At 36.8% G+C, this 17,286-nt stretch overlaps 2 protein-coding genes across 5 annotated transcripts in view; one reads left to right on the top strand and one right to left on the bottom strand.

The window, feature by feature from the left end:
* Nucleotides 1-17,286, top strand: part of LOC144316409 (complement receptor type 1-like) — a 65,287-nt gene that overhangs the window by 13,097 nt on the left and 34,904 nt on the right. For 2 of the 3 annotated variants that reach the window (XR_013382366.1, XM_077902265.1), the window contains exons 2-5: nucleotides 1,677-1,856; nucleotides 2,465-2,564; nucleotides 8,810-8,895; nucleotides 16,507-16,905. Coding sequence is in view for 2 of the 3 variants with exons in the window: in XM_077902265.1 (XP_077758391.1) it covers nucleotides 1,677-1,856; nucleotides 2,465-2,564; nucleotides 8,810-8,895; nucleotides 16,507-16,905 (765 nt within the window). In the remaining variant the exon portion in view is untranslated. Of the gene's footprint in view, nucleotides 1-1,676; nucleotides 1,857-2,464; nucleotides 2,565-8,809; nucleotides 8,900-16,506; nucleotides 16,906-17,286 lie in introns of those variants that run through there. The other variant, XM_077902266.1, reaches the window with a different exon arrangement.
* The window catches only part of LOC144316412 (uncharacterized), a 96,207-nt gene continuing 88,889 nt past the window's right edge, over nucleotides 9,969-17,286 (bottom strand). The window contains exon 10 of one of the 2 annotated variants that reach the window (XM_077902289.1): nucleotides 9,969-17,023. In XM_077902289.1, coding sequence (XP_077758415.1) covers nucleotides 16,953-17,023 — 71 coding nt within the window. In that variant the 3' untranslated portion in view covers nucleotides 9,969-16,952. The remainder of the gene's footprint in view (nucleotides 17,024-17,286) is intronic. The other variant, XM_077902287.1, reaches the window with a different exon arrangement.

The following is a 17,286-nucleotide window of genomic DNA, read 5'->3' as shown; positions in this document are numbered from 1 at the left end:
GACCATCATCAAATATTTCATACTGAAAAAAATGAAATATCAAAATTTGTAGAATGCAGCTAAATAAATGCTAGAATAAAAGTAATTGAATGCTTATTTCAGAAAGTATGAAAAGCTGAACATGTTTTAAAATCTAATCACCTCAAGAAATTTACTTTTTAAAAAGAACAGCAAAGAAACTCAAGAAAACTGCAGTAAAGATGAAAGTAAGTATAGATCAACAAAATCAAAAGTTAATTCTTTGAAGACTATTAAAATTGGCCAAATGGTTGACTGGTCTCAATTTACCCTCCATTATTTGAATTAATTAGTAGTGAGAATGGAAAGGAACAGGTGATTTTTAAAAAATAGAAGAGATTTCCAAAACTAAGTAAAATGACATTTTTTTCCAACAGAAAAATGCTATTTAAAAAAAAAAAAAGAAAAAAGAAAGGGCAGCCCCGGTGGCCCAATGGGTTTAGCGCCGCCTTCAGCCCAGGGCATGATCCTAGAGACCCAGGATCGAGTCCCACGTCGGGCTCCCTGCATGGAGCCTGCTTCTCCCTCTGTCTGTGTCTCTGCCTCTCTCTCTCTGTGTCTCTCATGAATAAATAAATAAAATCTTAAAAAAAAAAAGTAAAAGAAAAATGCTATTTTTATTCCCTTAACTTAAGCCTACTGGGCCTGAAAAGGAAGTTGCAGTCTAATATTTAATTTAAAATATACGGGGATCCCTGGGTGGCGCAGAGGTTTAGCGCCTGCCTTTGGCCCAGGGCGCGATCCTGGAGACCCGGGATCGAATCCCACATCAGGCTCCCAGTGCATGGAGCCTGCTTCTCCCTCTGCCTGTGTCTCTGCCTCTCTCTCTCTCTGTGACTATCATAAAAAAAAATAATAATAATAATTTAAAATATACATTTTTATATGTATGTTTTCATGAAGTACAGCTTTAGTTGTTGAGCTTTGTCTACAGAGCATGTGCTGAAATTTCCCTATGCCGAAATAATTGACTTGGTAACAGATCCTTAACAGTGGTGCCCATACTGAAGGCCAGAGAATAGTCTCGTGAGGTCTGGATGAAACTCCGAGTGAAACCAGATGGTGAAATGCACACACGTGTTGTATGACACACAGGAACAATCATGGGTTCTCTTGTGTATTAAAGGAAGGGAGGATGGGTCGATGAAGCCTGAGCCACAGGACTTCCCGATGGACTAAAATTTCCCTTCAGTCAAAAACTGTATCTGTATCTTAATTGCCTTCAAAACAGCAAGGGCTTTTTAAATGGGTAGATGCTGATTTAAAAAGCTCATTTCTGGGCACGTGGGTGGCCTCGTCAGTTAAGCCTCCAACTTGATTTCAACTCAGGTCACGATCTCAGGGTCATGAGATTGAGCCCCACGTCACTCTGCACTCAGCAGGGAGTCTGCTTGAGATTTTTTTCTCTCCCTCTCTGTCCCCCTCTGCCCCTCTTCTCACTCATGCATGCTCTCTCCTCTCTCCTCAGAATAAAGAAATAAATCTTCAAAAAAATTAAGAGTTCATTTCTAAGATCACTACTAAGAGAAACAATCATTTTACCATTCATTAGGTGTTCTTTTTCTTTGATCACGACTATGAAGCATATTGGAGAAAAAGAGAAAGTAGAGTAGAAATTTCTTCCTTAATCTAGATGTCACTGTGGTCTTGGTCTCCAGGTCAATGCAAAGCCCCAGAACAGCTTCCATTTGCCAAGCCTTTAAGACTGTTCAATGAGTCTGAGTTTCCCATTGGGACATCTATTAAGTATGAGTGCCGCCCTGGTTACCAAAAGAGAGTGTTCTCCATGAAGTGCCTACAGAACTCGGTCTGGTCAAGCATTGAAAATATGTGTAAACGTAAGTACCTCTGGACTGAGAATTCCTCTGTGTCAATCAAACATCTATTCAGATTTTGGAACTCAGACACATATGACTTGATAAGTTTGCTTAAAATATAGCACATGTGAGAGCTATTCTGTCACATCTTCCTACTGCTTTGACTTCCTGGCACCTTCATTACAAGTTCATTTCATAAGAAATGACCATCACAAGGCATGATTGAGGGAAAAATCTCCCTTCAGCAGGGGTTTCCCTTTGTCACCACTGCAACTAAGTAATGAATGACTCAAAAAAGTAGAGAAAAGTGTAGGTGGGGAGAGAATCCCAGACTTCGAGAGCTCTGATTTTCATTGGTTGAATTACAGAGTAAACACTTCGGTAATAAGGGAAGTTTACATTTTTCTGGGAGGCACAGTACAGGGACAAGATAGATTTGGAGGGGAGGTCTTTTTGAAAGTGGTTCTTAGCAGGTGGCTGGTCCTGAGGCAGTCTTGTAAGTTTCTTCAAGGTGGAGAAATCTATGGAACTACAGATGCTTTTCAGTCAAGTTGGGACCTTATGTAGTTACTAAAAGAAGTCCAGAGTGTTCAATACCCAATCCCCAAATTCTGCTTCTTTCCCAATAGGTAAATCATGTGGAACTCCTCCAGAACTCCTGAATGGCAAATTGACGGTAGACGGAGACGCCCGGTTTGGATCAACTGTTCATTATGCTTGTAATGTAGGGTGAGTTGGCAGCAGCATTATTTGGGATGATAGTTCCAGAACTGTAGCACCAATATTTTAAAAAAGTCTTAGAAAGTCTACTTGTCCATCAAAAATATAGCAAAAAGATTTCTAGGTGGAGGTGATGGCTTGGATCTAGGTATTTACACTGGAAATGACTAAACAAATACTTGAAAAAATAGGAAAAACTTTTATATCCATGAGAGGAACTCCAGGGATGGGGAGGAAAGATGCCTATTGCACACCAAAGTAATGCACCTAAAAACCAGTTGAAGCATGTATTAAATGGGAAGGACCAGCTCTTTAAAGAAGCAAATGGAACAAACATTATTTGATCCATGCATATATTCTTACCCTGAAGCCATAAGAGCTGTCGATGGTGGAGTCAGAAGTGGGAAGGAATGATTTGTTCGGGAAAATGGAGCTCATGTGATGGACAGGCAAAACTTGATTGTTATAGCCCCTCTCCGAAATGCACACAGTGCAGAAATTTTGCTGTGAGCATATTTTTTTTGGCTTATCCTTAAGGGAGACAACCAGTTCAGGAAAGAAATAGGGAGACTGCTTTATCTTTTATATTAACTTTTGCTTTGTTTTTACTATTTATTGCTCACTTAAAATAAATATAAGTGATAATTAAAAACAGTAATAACAATAAAATGAACTTCAGTGTATATGCTATCTACTTTAAGAAACATCGCTAGGACCTTAGAAGCTTCCTATGTAGGAGGGACATGATGGGATGAGCACTAGGTGTTATACCATATGTTGGCAAATCGAACTTCCATTAAAAAAAAAAAAAAAAAGCTTCCTATGTGCCTTTCCTGTTCTTTCACGTTCAGAATCTCTCTGGAAATCACCATCCTAAATTTTAGGTCGTTCATTCCCTTGCATGTGTTTTCAATTTTCCCCCACACATAATCCTCCTAAACAGTTTATATTTAGCTTTGCATATTTTGAACTTTATACAAACGCCATATTATATGTATTCTCTGCAACTTGCTTTTCTATTGACAGTTTGTTTCTGACACTTATCCATGTGGTTGTGGTTCATTTTTGCTTGATAGTATTTCCTTGTATGGATATACCACAATTTATTTTTCTTGGTTGTTATATTTGGGTTGTTTCTAGTTTGTTTTACTTTGTTTGGTTTCAGCTATCATCATAAGCATTCCCAATATACATGTCTCCAAATGCACATGCACAGAGATTTCTCTAGGACAGTAGTTTTCACACTTATTTTACTATGATCCTCAGCTAAAATTATATTTTTATGATACATACACAACACACTCACACACATACACCTCACACACACACACATTTATATAAATTAAAGTATCGAAAATGTCTCACCACTTTTAACCAACACTGTGCTGGAGGTTTAAGCCAGGACAATTAATCATGAAAAAGAAACAAAAGGCATCAAAATTGGAAGGAAGAAACCATATGATAATTGTCTTCCTCTGATTAAATTATTTCACTCAGCATAATAACCTCCAGTTCCATCCATGTCTGATGGCTGAGTAATATTCCATTGTCTATGTATACTACATCTTCTTTATCCATTCATCTGTCGATGAACATCTCAGCTCTTTCCACAGTTGGGTTATTGAGGACGTTGTTGCTATGAACATTGGGGTACAGGTGCCCCTTCAAATCACCACATTTGTATCTTTGGGGTAAATACCTAGTAGTGCAATTACTGGATTGTAGGGTAGTTCTATTTTGTAACTTCTTGAGAAATCTCCCTACTGTTTTCAAGTGGCTTTGCCAGCTAGCATTCCTACCAACAGTGTAAGAGGGCTCCTCCCCTTTCTCCACATCCTTGCCAGCACGTTGTTTCCTGACTTGTTAGTTTTAGCCATTCTGACTAGTACAGGGTGGTATCTCATTGTGGTTGTGATTTGTATTTCCCTGATGACAAGTGATGTGGAACATTTTTTCATCTGTCTGTTGGCATTTGTGTGTCTTGTTGGAGAACTGTCTGTTCATGGCTTCTTCCAATTTCATGACTGTATTATTTGTTTTTTGAGTGTTGAGTTTGATAAGTTCTATACAGATCTTGGATACTAGCCCTTTATCTGATACATCATTTGCAAATATCTTCTCCCGTTCTGTAGGTTGCCTTTTAGTTTTGTTGACTGCTTCCTTTGTTGTGCAGAAGCTTTTTATCTTGATGAAGTCCCAATAGTTCATTTTGGTCTTGTTTCCCTTGCCTTTGAGACATATATAGCAAGCAGTTGCTGTGGCCAAGCTTGTAGAGGTTGCTGCTTATGTTCTCTTCTAGGATATTGATGAATTCCTGTCTCACATTTAAGTCTTTCATCTATTTTGGATCTATTTTTGTGTATAGTGTAAGGAAATGATCCCGTTTCATTCTTCTGCATATGGATGTCCAATTTTCCCAACATGATTTGTTGAAGAGACTGTCTTTTGTCCATTGGATATTCTTTACTGCTTTGTCAAAGATGAGTTGACCATAAAGTTGAGGGTCCATTTCTGGGTTCTGTAATCTGTTCCATTGATCTATGTGTCTGTTTTGGTGCCAGTGCTGTACTGTCTTGATGATCACAGCTTTGTAATAGAGCTTGGAAGTCTAGCATTGAGATGCCACCCATTTTGGTTTTCTTTTTCAATATTTGTCTGGCTATTCTGGGTCTTTTCTGGTTCCACACAAACTTTAGGACTATTTGTTCCAACTCTGTGAAAAATGTCAATGGTATTTTGATAGAGATTGTATTGAATGTGTAAATTACTCTGGGCAGCATAGATATTTTAACAATATTTATTCTTCCAATCCATGAGCATGAAATATTTTTCCATCTCTTTGTGTCTCTCTCAATTTCTTCCATAAGTGTTCTGTAGTTTTTAGAGTACAGACCCTTTACCTCTTTGGTTAGGTTTATTCCTTGATATCTTATGGTTTTGGGTGCAATTGTAAATGGGATTGACTCATTTTCCCTTTCTTCTGTATCATTGTTAGTATACAGAAATGCAAGTGATTCCTGTGCACTGATTTTTTTTATCCTGCCAGGTTGCTGAATTCCTGCAATTTTGTGGCAGAGTCTTTTGTGTTTTCCACCTAGAGTATCATGTCATCTGGGAAGAGTGAGAGTTTGACTTCTTTGCCAATTTGTTTTTTTTTTTCTTTTTTTCTTTGCCAATTTGAATGCCTTTTATATCTTTCCATTGTCTAGTTGCTGAGGCTAGGACTTCTAGAACTATATTGAACAACAGTGGTGATAGTGGACAACCCTGTCATATTCCTGACCTTAGGAGAAAAGCTCTGTTTTTTCCCATTGAGAATGATATCCATTGTGGGCTTTTCATAGATGGCTTTTATGATACTGACGTATGTTCCCTCTGTCCCTACACTATGAGGAGTTTTTTTTTAAGTATTTATTTATTTATTCATGACAGACACACAAGAAATAGAGAGGCAGAGACATAGGCAGAGGGAGAAGCAGGCTTCATGCAGGGAGCTTGATGTGGGACTCGATCCCTGGGCCAGGGATCATGCCCTGAGCCGAAGGTGGATGCTCAACCGCTAAGCCACCCAGGCATCCCCACTGTGAGATTTAATCAAGAAAGGATGTTGTACTTTGCTGAATGCTTTTTCTGCATGTATTAAGAGGATCATAAAGTTCTTATCCTTCCTTTTATTAATGCGATATGTTATATTGATTGATTTGCAGATGTTGAACCACCCCTGCAGCCCAGGAATAAATCCCACCAATTCACCATGACGGTGAATAATCCTTTTAATGTACTGTTGGACCCTATTGGCTAGTGTCTTGGTGAGAATTTTTGCATCCATATTCATCAGGGATATTAGTCTGTAATTCTCCTTTTCGGTGAGGTCTTTGCCTGGTTTTGGGATCAAGGTAATGCTGGCCTCATAGAATGAGTTTGGAAGTATTCCTTCCATTTCTATCTTCTGAAACAGCTTTAGTAGAGTAGGTATTATGTCTTCTTTAAATGTTTGGTAGAATTTCCCTAGGAAGTCATCTGGCCCAGGACTTTTGTTTGTTGGGAGGTTTTTGATGACTGCTTCAATTTCCTCACTGGTTATTGGTCTGTTCAGGTTTTCTACTTCCTGTTTCAGTTTTGGTAATTTGTAGGTTTCGAGGAATCCATCCCTTCCTTCTAGATTGCCTAATTTGTTGGCATATAGTGGCTCATAATATGTTCTTAAAATTGTATTTCCTTGGTGTTGGTCATCTCTCCTCTTTCATTCATGATTTTATTAATTTGGGTCCTTTCTTTTTCTTTTTGATAAGTCTGGCTAGGGGTTTATCAACCTTATTAATTCTTTCAAAGAAACAACTTCTAGTTCATTGATCTGTTTTACTATTCTTTTGGTTTCTATTTCATTGAGTGCTGCTCTAATCTTTATTATTTCTTTTTTCCTACCTGGTTTAGGCTCTATTTGCTGTTCTTTCTCTAACTCATTTAGGTGTAAGTTTCGCTTGTGTATTTGAGACTTTTCTATTTTGAAAAAGGCTTGTAATGCTATGTACTTCCCTTTTAGGACCAACCTTTGTTGCATCTCAAACCTTTTGAATAGTTATGTTTTCATTTTCATTTGAATCTTTTGAATCATTCTTTAGTTTCCTGGGTGACCCATTCATTCTTTAGTAGGATGCTCTTTAACCTCCAAGTATTTGAGTTCCTTCCAAATTTTCCCTTGTGATTGAGTTCAAGTTTCAAAACACTATATTCTGAAAATGTGCAGGAACTCAATCTTTTGTTACCTGTTGAGACCTCATTTGTGACCAAATATGTGGTCTATTACCAGCAGCCCTTGGTATCACTTAGCTATAAACACATCACTCCTATCTCTGCCTCTGTTCTCACATGGCTTTGCTAATATTGTCTTCCCTCTTTCTCTTTGTCCAAGTTTCCTTCTTCTAAGGACACCAGTCATTGAATTAGGGCCCATGCTAATCCAGTATGACATCATCTTAACTCCATTATATCTGCCAAGACCTTATTTCCAAATAAAGTCAGATTCTGAGGTTTCAGGACATAAATTTAAAGGCACAGTACTGAACCCAGTATGGACATGAACAGACATTTCACTGAAGAGAATATGTAGATGGAAAGTACATGAAAAGATATTCAGCTTCATTAGTCATTAGGAAAATGCAAAATACAACAACAATGGAACAATACTACATACATATCTGAATGGCTAAAATACAAACTAGTGAAAACACCAAATGCTGGCTTAGATGTAGAGGAACTGGATCACTAAGTGAAAGAATCCAGTCTGAAAAATCTAAATAGTCTATGATTCCAGGTAAGTAGCATTCTGGAAAAGAGAATATGGAATAAAAAGATCAATAGTTTCGAGAGGTTGGGAGGAGGGAGAGGTGAATATGGAAGATTTTTAGGGCAGTAAAACTACTCTGTGTGATTCTGTAATGGTAGATACATGTCATTATATATTTGTCCAAAGCCACAGAATGTACAACGCCAAGAGTGAGCCCTAATATAAACTGTGTACTAAAGATGATAACGATGTGTCAGTGCAGGTTCATCAGTTGCAACCAATTGTACCACTCTGGTGGGGGCTGTTGATAACATGGGAAAGTATGCATGTGTAGGGAAAGGGAGTATATCATAAATCTCTGTATCTCCTGGTCAATATTACTGTGAACCTGAAACTCCTCTTAAAAATAGTCTGTATAAAAAATTGAATAGATGTAAATATCCAAACGCACACATACATACTTACACAAATTAGTCACAAATTAGTACAAACCAAACAGGAAATATGAATAAAATTGGTGGATCATACTATGTCAGTATCCTGGTTTTAATATTCTACTATAGTTTTTCAAGACATCATCAATGGGGGAAACTTAAATTTTCCAAGTTTTATGGTACACCTTGAACAGTTTGTGGCATACTAAGTCAGAATTTCTACCTTTAACATTTTAAATGTGAAATCAGAGTTCAACTTTTTTATTCTACTTGGATTTGCTTTGGTTCTAGCTTGATGAATCTTAAATAATTTAGGTTGATACAAAGACATGGCTCAAAGTAATATAGAAAGAGAGAGCCCAGTTAGTTTAAAAGCCATGAAGAAAAATTTAAGTCCAAATAAAGACATTAAATTTGGAAAAGTGATAGTACTATGACAAATGGAAATTGTTCTTCTGAATTCTCCAAGATTGCAATCTCTTGCAAGTTGCAATTTAAGTGGGAAAATAACATTCATTCTTCTTTCCCTCTAGATACCAACTTATTGGTCATTCCTCTATTTCATGCATCATCTCAGATAATACTGTCGTCTGGGATGATGATCCACCTATTTGTGAGAGTAAGTAAGTTGAAATATTCTTTCCTATTTACCTTCACCAAGAGATTCTAAGTTTCCCCCTAAAGTTATAAAAATCTTAATTGAATTGCTTTTGTGCATTCTATCCCTCAATAGCTATGGGGTTTCTGGTAACTGCTTCCTTAAGTTTTTCCTTATCTTGTGCCTTTTCTGAATCTAGGAACTTATTTTTTTAAAAGATTTTATTTATTTATTCATGAGATACACACACAGAAAGAGAGAGAGGCAGAGGCACAGGAGAGAGAGAAGCAGGCTCTATGCAGGGAGCCTGACGTGGGACTCGATCCTGGGACCACAGGTTCACACCGCCCTGAGCCAAAGGCAGGCACTAAACTGCTGAGCCACCCAGGGATCCCTGAATCTAGGAACTCAAATTCATAAAAGCCTTCAAATTTTATTTTTACTTCAGTTAATTCAGAATTATGTTGATTTGCCACCCCCAGTATAACAATCATTCTACTTGGCAAATTAGTAAAGTTTTTTTTTTTTAACCTCTCCAAGGTTGGTGAAGCTGTGAATGAATCAACACTTTCACATACTTAGAGTTCCACAAAACCTCTTGAAAGGCACCATGTATTATAAGCCTCAAAATGGGCATATATTTTGACCCGTTTCTTAGAATTTATACTTGGAAAATAAACACAAATTTTTACTAGAAGTCCACTATAAACTTTTCATTGCCTCATTCTTTATAAGAGAAAAAAGGTTAAAGTAACCTAAATGTTTCAAGCTATGATTTGGATAGAAAGAAAGTCGTGTTAGAAATGATTTTAGAGAATTCCTTAAGAAACATAAAACATAAAATATAGCCATACATAATTAGAAGAAATACATCCAGGAGCACCTGGGTGGCTTAGTCAGTTAAGCATCTGACTCTTGATCTCAGCTCAGCTCTTGATCTCAAGGCAGTGAGTTGCAACCCCATGTTGGGCTCCACACCGGGTGCAGAGCCTACTGAAGAAGAAGGAGGAGGAGGAGGAGGAAGAGAAGGAGAAGAAATACATCCATACGCTGGAATGTTATTCAGCTAAAATAAAAATTGATGTCACGGAGAAGCAATTAATGACATACAAAGATGTTAATTATATATTTTTATGTGAAAAAATCAGATGACAAAACAGTAATCTTGGTAGATCTCTTTATTCAAAAATAATACACCTATATCTACTCCTAGATTTTCATTTCTATTTCATTTTCTATTTCTATTCTAATTCTGTAACTTTTCCTATATCTAAACTTTGGTGAATGGCTTCAAAGCTCCTTAGTGGAGGTGGGAGGAAACTTCTGGTACACGTTTTGGCTGTGTAGCAGCATGCTTTCTCAAGAAGATCCTGTCTCCTATTTATCTGAGCTGCTCTAGGTCTATCAATGGGCTCTCAAGTCTGGGAGCTGGTTGACAAAAAAACCATAACTTTTTTTTGTTTTGTTTTGTTTTGAGTGATTCATGTCAGACCTAGATCTCTTTTGCTTTTACCCAACAAATAATACTTTACTCCACTCTTCATCTATTTCAGTTTTAGAAGCTCCACAACAATTAGCCAGGGACAAAGATCTCTGCAGGCAAATTATTCCGATTTCTGTTTCAGTTGTCTCCGGATATTAAGTGCTGCCACTTGGCTTCTGCCATCCTGAGGTCTTCTGTCTCCATTGAATTTAGGAAACCAAGCTCAATAACAAAGTTCCCAATGTCATTCCCGGCCTACAGAGAATAACCATCACAGAGTTTTTCAAGGATATTGAAAATTCTGCATGAAATGTATTTCTCAAAGCCCTGGGTGAAAGGATAAAAAGTCTCTCTTGCAACACCCGCCCCCCACACCTGCACATAGGAAGTGGACAAACAGGGGGCTCACATAAGTCCATTATGGCATTCCTAAATCCCAAAGCCATAGGATTTCTTCTTCAAGGGTACACTAAGAAAGTTCTTGTATTTCAGCTTCATTTAATCTAAGTCATGCTCTAACAACATTGAATTCACAATCTTAATTCTTTTTGTGTGTGTGTGTGCCTTCTTGCAGGTCATAATTTGTACTCCCTCCCACAACACCTCCTAACTCCACTTCCAAGTCTACCAGGATTTAGAACAGGTTAAAGGACCAGAATTAATGTGTAGTAGCAAGGGTAGGTCCTGAGGAAGATCAGAAGTCCCTGAAATTTGGGTTGCAAGATTTAGTAAATAAAAATACAAGATATCCAGTTAAAGTTGAATTTCAGGTAAGCCACAGATATTTTTGCATTCTAAATATGTACCTTGAAATGCTTGGGATATACTTAGAAATTTTTCATTGTTTTTTTTTAATTTAAATTTGAAATTCAAATTTAACTGGATATCCTGTATTCTTTTTGGCAACCCTATCAGGGCAGCTACCTCAGGAGAGATGATCAGAGTTTCTTTGCACAAGGGGAGGCTTACCTCCTCAGACAGGGGAGGAGAGGCTGCTGCTTCTAGCAAAGAAAGCTCAGCAGAATTTCCAGGTTCAAGGTATTCAGCTTCCTTAGACTCTGCCCACTTAGCTCCATCTCAATTTTTTTTTCCATCTCAATTTTTAGAGTCCTCTTTCTCCCAATCAATGCTCAAACTTTAACATAAGAGACCCTGTTAAGCTGTGAATTCAATTTACCTTGGAATCCAGCCACAGGATTAGATGTTGGATTTGTTCTTCAGAAATCTTGGCTCTGTGGCTACAGAGTGCATGTGTTTCTTTTAGGGCAGATAATAGAAGCTTTCAGAGCCAGACCTTGAGCAGGAATTTAAAGTATTTTCTTTCTCTTAAATTCTCCAGTGCACTTAGAAAGAAGCAACCAATCAACTCTTTCTTCCTTCCCTCCCTACCTTCTTTCCTGCCTGCCTCCCTTCCTTCCTTCCTTCCTGCCTTCCTTCCTTCCTTCCTTCCTTCCTTCCTTCCTTCCTTCCTTCCTCCATCTCTTTCTCTATTTCTATTTCCTTCATATATTACCTAGGACCACCACTAAAATATTTAACATTGATGGGGATAGAAGGTATCCTTGTCTTGTTCTCCATCTCAAAGGGAAAGATTGAAATATTTCTATTGTTTGCTATAGGCTTTTTGTAGATACCCATTTTCAGATAAAGGAAATTTCCTAATATTCCTCATTGCTAAGAATTTTTTATCATTAAATCATGTTGAAGTTCTTCAGGTACTTTGGCTACATATATTGAAATAATCATATTGTTTCTTCATAGCTCTCTTAATATAATGAATTGGGTTTTTTTAAGATTTTATTCATTCATTCATTCATTCATTCATGAGAGACACAGAGAGAGCAGCAGAGACATAGGCAGAGGGAGAAGCAGGTTCCTGTCAGGGAGCCCAAGGCAGGACTTGATCCCCGGACCCAGGATCACAACCTGAGCTGAAGGCATACGCTCAACCGCTGAGCCACCCAGGTGTCCCTGTAATGAATTGTTTTAATTACTTTTTCAAAGGCAAACTGATTTTGAATTCCAATTTTACCTTTTTGGAATAACTCAACTTGGTCATAATATTTTATAATTTCTGGGCTCCTGGGTGCTGGTTTATCTCTTTTATTGTTTTGTAGAAATTCTTTATACATTCTCAGATTTTCCAATAAATGTAACACAAATATTTTCTTCCAGGCTAAAACTCATCTTCTTGCTTCCTTAATGATGTTTTTTGATGATAGAAAATATACATTTTAATAGTGTCTTTTAATAAGACTTACTAAGTCTACCCTTTCTGGTCACTACTTTGTGTTCTACGTAAGAAATCTTTGCCCATAATTTTATCTTCCAAGTTAAGTCTGTGATGTATCTCAGGTTTACTTTTGTATGGTGTGGAGTGTGGTCAAGAAATTTGTTTGCTTATTTTGTTTGTTTTTTTTCCTAATGGATAAGTGATTCGTCTAATATCATTTACTTAAAAAACCATTTTTTGTATATCACAATGCAATAGTATAATACCATAAATCAGGTGACATTTCAGAGAGGTTCTGTTCCTCTGGTTTATTTATCACACTATTTTCATTACTATAGCATTATATTAAGAGTTGATATCTGGTGGCATATCTCCTAACCATGCAGTTCTTCCAAAATTTACTTGGTAATTCTTGGCCCTTTGCATTTTGAGATAAAATTTAGAATCAGCTTGTCAGTTTCCACAAAAAGAATCCTACTGGAATTTGTATTGACTTTCTTGACTCAGTAAATCAATTTGTGGACCATTAACATATTCACATATTTGAGTTTTAAATTTACGGACATGATATATTTCTCCATTATTTAAATCTTCTTCAATTTCTTTCAATAATATTTGCCGATTTACATCATAGACATTGGAAAATGTAACATTTCCTAATTGTTTCTTAAACATGCAATCACTTGAACTTGGACCCAGCAATCTTGCTAAATTTACTTATAAATGCAATAGTGTATCTGTATATTCTTTTGGATAAGCTGCATCAATAATCATTCACTGGTGAATAATTATCCTTTGTTTTAATCCTTTCCTTTCTCGTATTTTTTTTATTATTATTAATTTCTCTTGCTTTACTGCATTGGCTAGAACCTCCAATACAATGTTGAATGGAAGAGATGATATTAAGTTTTTAATAGTCATTATAAAGCATAGTGTTTACTGAAGGTTTGGGGGAGATATTCTTTATCAGATTAAGGAAATACACTTTTATTCCTAACTTGAGAAAAGATTAATTGTGAATTTATACTCTAATTTATCACTGTGTATCTATCAAGATGATCATGTCCTGTTTCTCCTTCACTGTGTTAATTTTTGTACTTTTACATATATCTCACAAGACATTATTGTTTTTATAAAAACAGTATTTATTTATACTTAAACATACTCTTTCAGTTATGTTTCCTCCGTATTGCTGTTCTATCAGTTCTTTATGACACTATTTTCCTTCAATCTAAAAAATTATCTTTTAGCATTTTTGTAGTGTAGGTCTTCTGACAATAAGTTCTTTAAATATCTTTCTAAGTATGGTTTCTTTAAGAGTTATCATCTCTATTTTCTGGCTGCCTTTAAAGGTAATTGCTCTTGATTTTTTTTTTTTTTTACAATACTACTATGATGTGTCAAGCTAAAGATTTTTTTAATATTTGTATTGCTTGAGTTTGTATGGATTCTTGAATCTGTGGTTCAATGATGTCTTTCATCAGTTTTGGAAAATTCTGAGTCATTACTTCAAATGTTCCTGCTCTAATATCTTTCTCCTTTCATTGTGGGAATTCATTTAAACATGTGGTAGGCCTCATCCCTCTATCCTATAAGTCTATTATTCTTTTTGTCATATTTTGATCCTTTTGTCTCTCTGTGTTTTATTCTGGATATTTCCTTCTGTCCTAGCTTCCAATTCACTGATTTTTATTTAACCGTGTCTTACTGGCTGTTAATTCTATCAGATTCTTCATTTCAATAATTGTATTTTACAACTATAAAAACTTGTATTTGGTTCCCTTCAAAATTTGCCCTGTTGTTTTTGCTTCTAGTTCTTACCAACAGTTCAAGTTTTATATATTTCATCCTCAAATAGATAAACGTAATTATTTTAAATCTGTGAGTAAAAACTCCAACATCTGGGGTCCTAATGGTTCAGTTTCTGTTGTCAGTGATTATGCTGGCTCTTCTTCATGTTATTTTTTCTCTTTCAGTAATGGGTGAACCTTGATTGTATGTCAGGAATTATATTTGAAAACCTTTCTGTGGAAATAAATTCAAGATCTTAGATAATCAACCTTCTTCAGGAAGGATTTTTGTTGCAATTTCTTCAGAAACCTGGGGACACTAGCAATCTGGGACCATTTTCATTCAATTTCAGAAACTTTTTTTTTCTGGGCCACCTACAGTGCTTGAGGAACAACTCCAATAATCTTAAGCCCCAGGGCCTATTGCTTCGAGGTCCCAGCATACATCAGAAGGTGTTACCAAGGCTTCCACTTTTGCAGCACCTGGACTCCATTTTTTGTTCCTTGACTCCATCAAACTATCAAAAGTCTACTCACCATTCAGATGCCCCTTCTCAATTCAGCCAACCTTCCAGCAGAAGAGCAATCCAAATGCCTGACTCTCACCTAGATTTTTATCTTCTATCAGATCATAGTCCAGTGATGCTTCATTAGTTTATTAACTTTCTGGTGCATTCACAGATATATTTTATATTTTATCTAGCATTTCTAGTCTTTCTTGGGGGGAGAAAATGGAAGGAGGGTGATGTTGGATTTGAATTATTAAGATTACCCTTACCAGAAGGAGAAGCCTCCTTAAGAATTTTTATTTTTACTTATTTTTTAAAAGATGTATTTATTTATTTTTAAAGAAAGAGAGAGTGAGTGGGGGAAGGGCATGTGGAAAGGGAGATAGAATCCTCAAGCAGACTTCCCACTGTGCACAGAGCACAATGTGGGGCTCTGTCCCAGGCCCCTGAGATCATGACCCAAGCGGAAACCAAGAGTTGGATTCTTAACTACCTGAGTCACTCAGGAGCCCCAAGAAATTTTATTTTCAATTACAAGTGTTTTGAAGTTTTTTGTTTTGTTTTGTTTTGTTTTGTTTTTTGTAAAGATTTGATTTATTTATTCATGAGAGACACAGAGAGAGAGAGGCAGAGACACAGGCAGAGGGAGAAGCAGGCTCCATGCAGGGAGCTCAACATGGGACTCGATCCTGGGTCTCCAGGATCATGCCCTGGGCTGAAGGCGGTGCTAAACCGCTGAGCCACCTGGGCTGCCCTGTTTGGGAGTTTTTGATAAAGTTGCTTAGTTTTAGTTATATGGTATTACAGTAATACAATGTACTATGTCCTACTTCTACATGTTCAAATGTATGGAGGGTGTTTTGTGGACTAATATATGATCACTTCTACATGGGTATCGTGTTGTGATATCAAACTTAGGCTTGATAAAATGAGTTGGTAAGTTTTCTGTCTTTTACATTTTGCGAGACATTTGAAATTACGTTTGGAAGTATGTATTACCTGAAAGTAACTTGATAGAACTTTTATATAAAATATTTTTTCTATTGTTACAAGTTTCTTCTCCATTCTAGCTTTCTATATTTTCTTGAATGAATATTGGTAATTTATATTTCTATTTATATCACTTAGATTTTCAAAATGTTTAACATTTGGGCAGTTTCATATAATTTTCTTATACATATGCAAATATATTTGAATTATATTTCCTACTCTTGTGTATCTGGGTTGTTTCCTCTTCCATTTTTTTCTTTTAGCAAGGGTCTTTTTATTTTCTTTAAGCTATACTGAGCTAATAACAAAAATGGAAATTAAGGCCAGTGGAAAGGAGTAGGGGAAAACTGTGTAAACTATGGTATAATAATAATATGATCAAAGAGCTATTTAAAATTGAAAGTATGTGGGGTTTTTTTTAAATGCATATGCTTATAGGAAATAGTGTAAGTAGGAAAGGCAGAAAGCATGCTATTATGCCCACCTAAATTACAGCTTTGTAAAAATGTATCTATATGTTATCCAAGATTAAAACAAATAGCAAATGTAAAAATAGTTATACTCATTGGATGACTCTTACTAGTTTTTTTAATTCACTATGATTTAAGTTGCAGTCTCTTTTCCCAGCTATTCATTGTGAGCCACCCCCGGATATTGCCAATGGAGATTTCCTTAGCACCAACAGAGAATATTTTCCATATGCAACCGTGGTGACCTATCGCTGCAATACTGGACATAGAGGGGAAAAGCTGTATGAGCTTGTGGGCAACCCATCAATATATTGTACCAGCGAAGACAATCGAGTTGGCACGTGGAGTGACCTTCCCCCTCAGTGCATTGTACTTAATAGATGCACACCTCCAGACATTGAAAATGCTATAAGGATATCTGAGAACAAAAGTTTATTTTTCTTATATGAAACTGTGAGGTTTATCTGTAAGCCTGGCTTTGTCATGGAAGGACCCTCCAACGTGTATTGCCAACGCCAAAACAAATGGGGGCCGGAGTTGCCAAGCTGCACTAGGGGTGAGTCCGACTGAGGCTTTGAAGGGATCTACAAAAGGCATGAGTTGTCAGAGAGGATCAGGATCCCGATCAGTGTTTGTTCCAGAAGAAGGATGCATGGTGAGCGGTGTGAGGCAATCTGGGGAGATGAAGCATGAAATTAAGAAAGCGTGTAGGCTTGTATAGGTGTGTGCACTTATGCATATGCGCCTTCATTTTGAAAGGGAATCTCGTATTGAGCAATTCTCAGAGCAAAACACCAGCTCAGTCTCTCTCAAATATACTGAAAGCTGAAGTGGACTTTCTAATCAGCTGTACAATAAGCACTTTAAATGCATCATCTCAGCTCTGCTTCATAGCGCTCCTTTACAATAGGGCTGATAATTCCATGTTGAATAGCCA

The sequence above is a fragment of the Canis aureus genome, chromosome 6 (assembly GCF_053574225.1).
Source record: "Canis aureus isolate CA01 chromosome 6, VMU_Caureus_v.1.0, whole genome shotgun sequence".
Taxonomy (NCBI): domain Eukaryota; kingdom Metazoa; phylum Chordata; class Mammalia; order Carnivora; family Canidae; genus Canis; species Canis aureus.
This window is presented reverse-complemented; position numbering and strand designations above follow the sequence as displayed.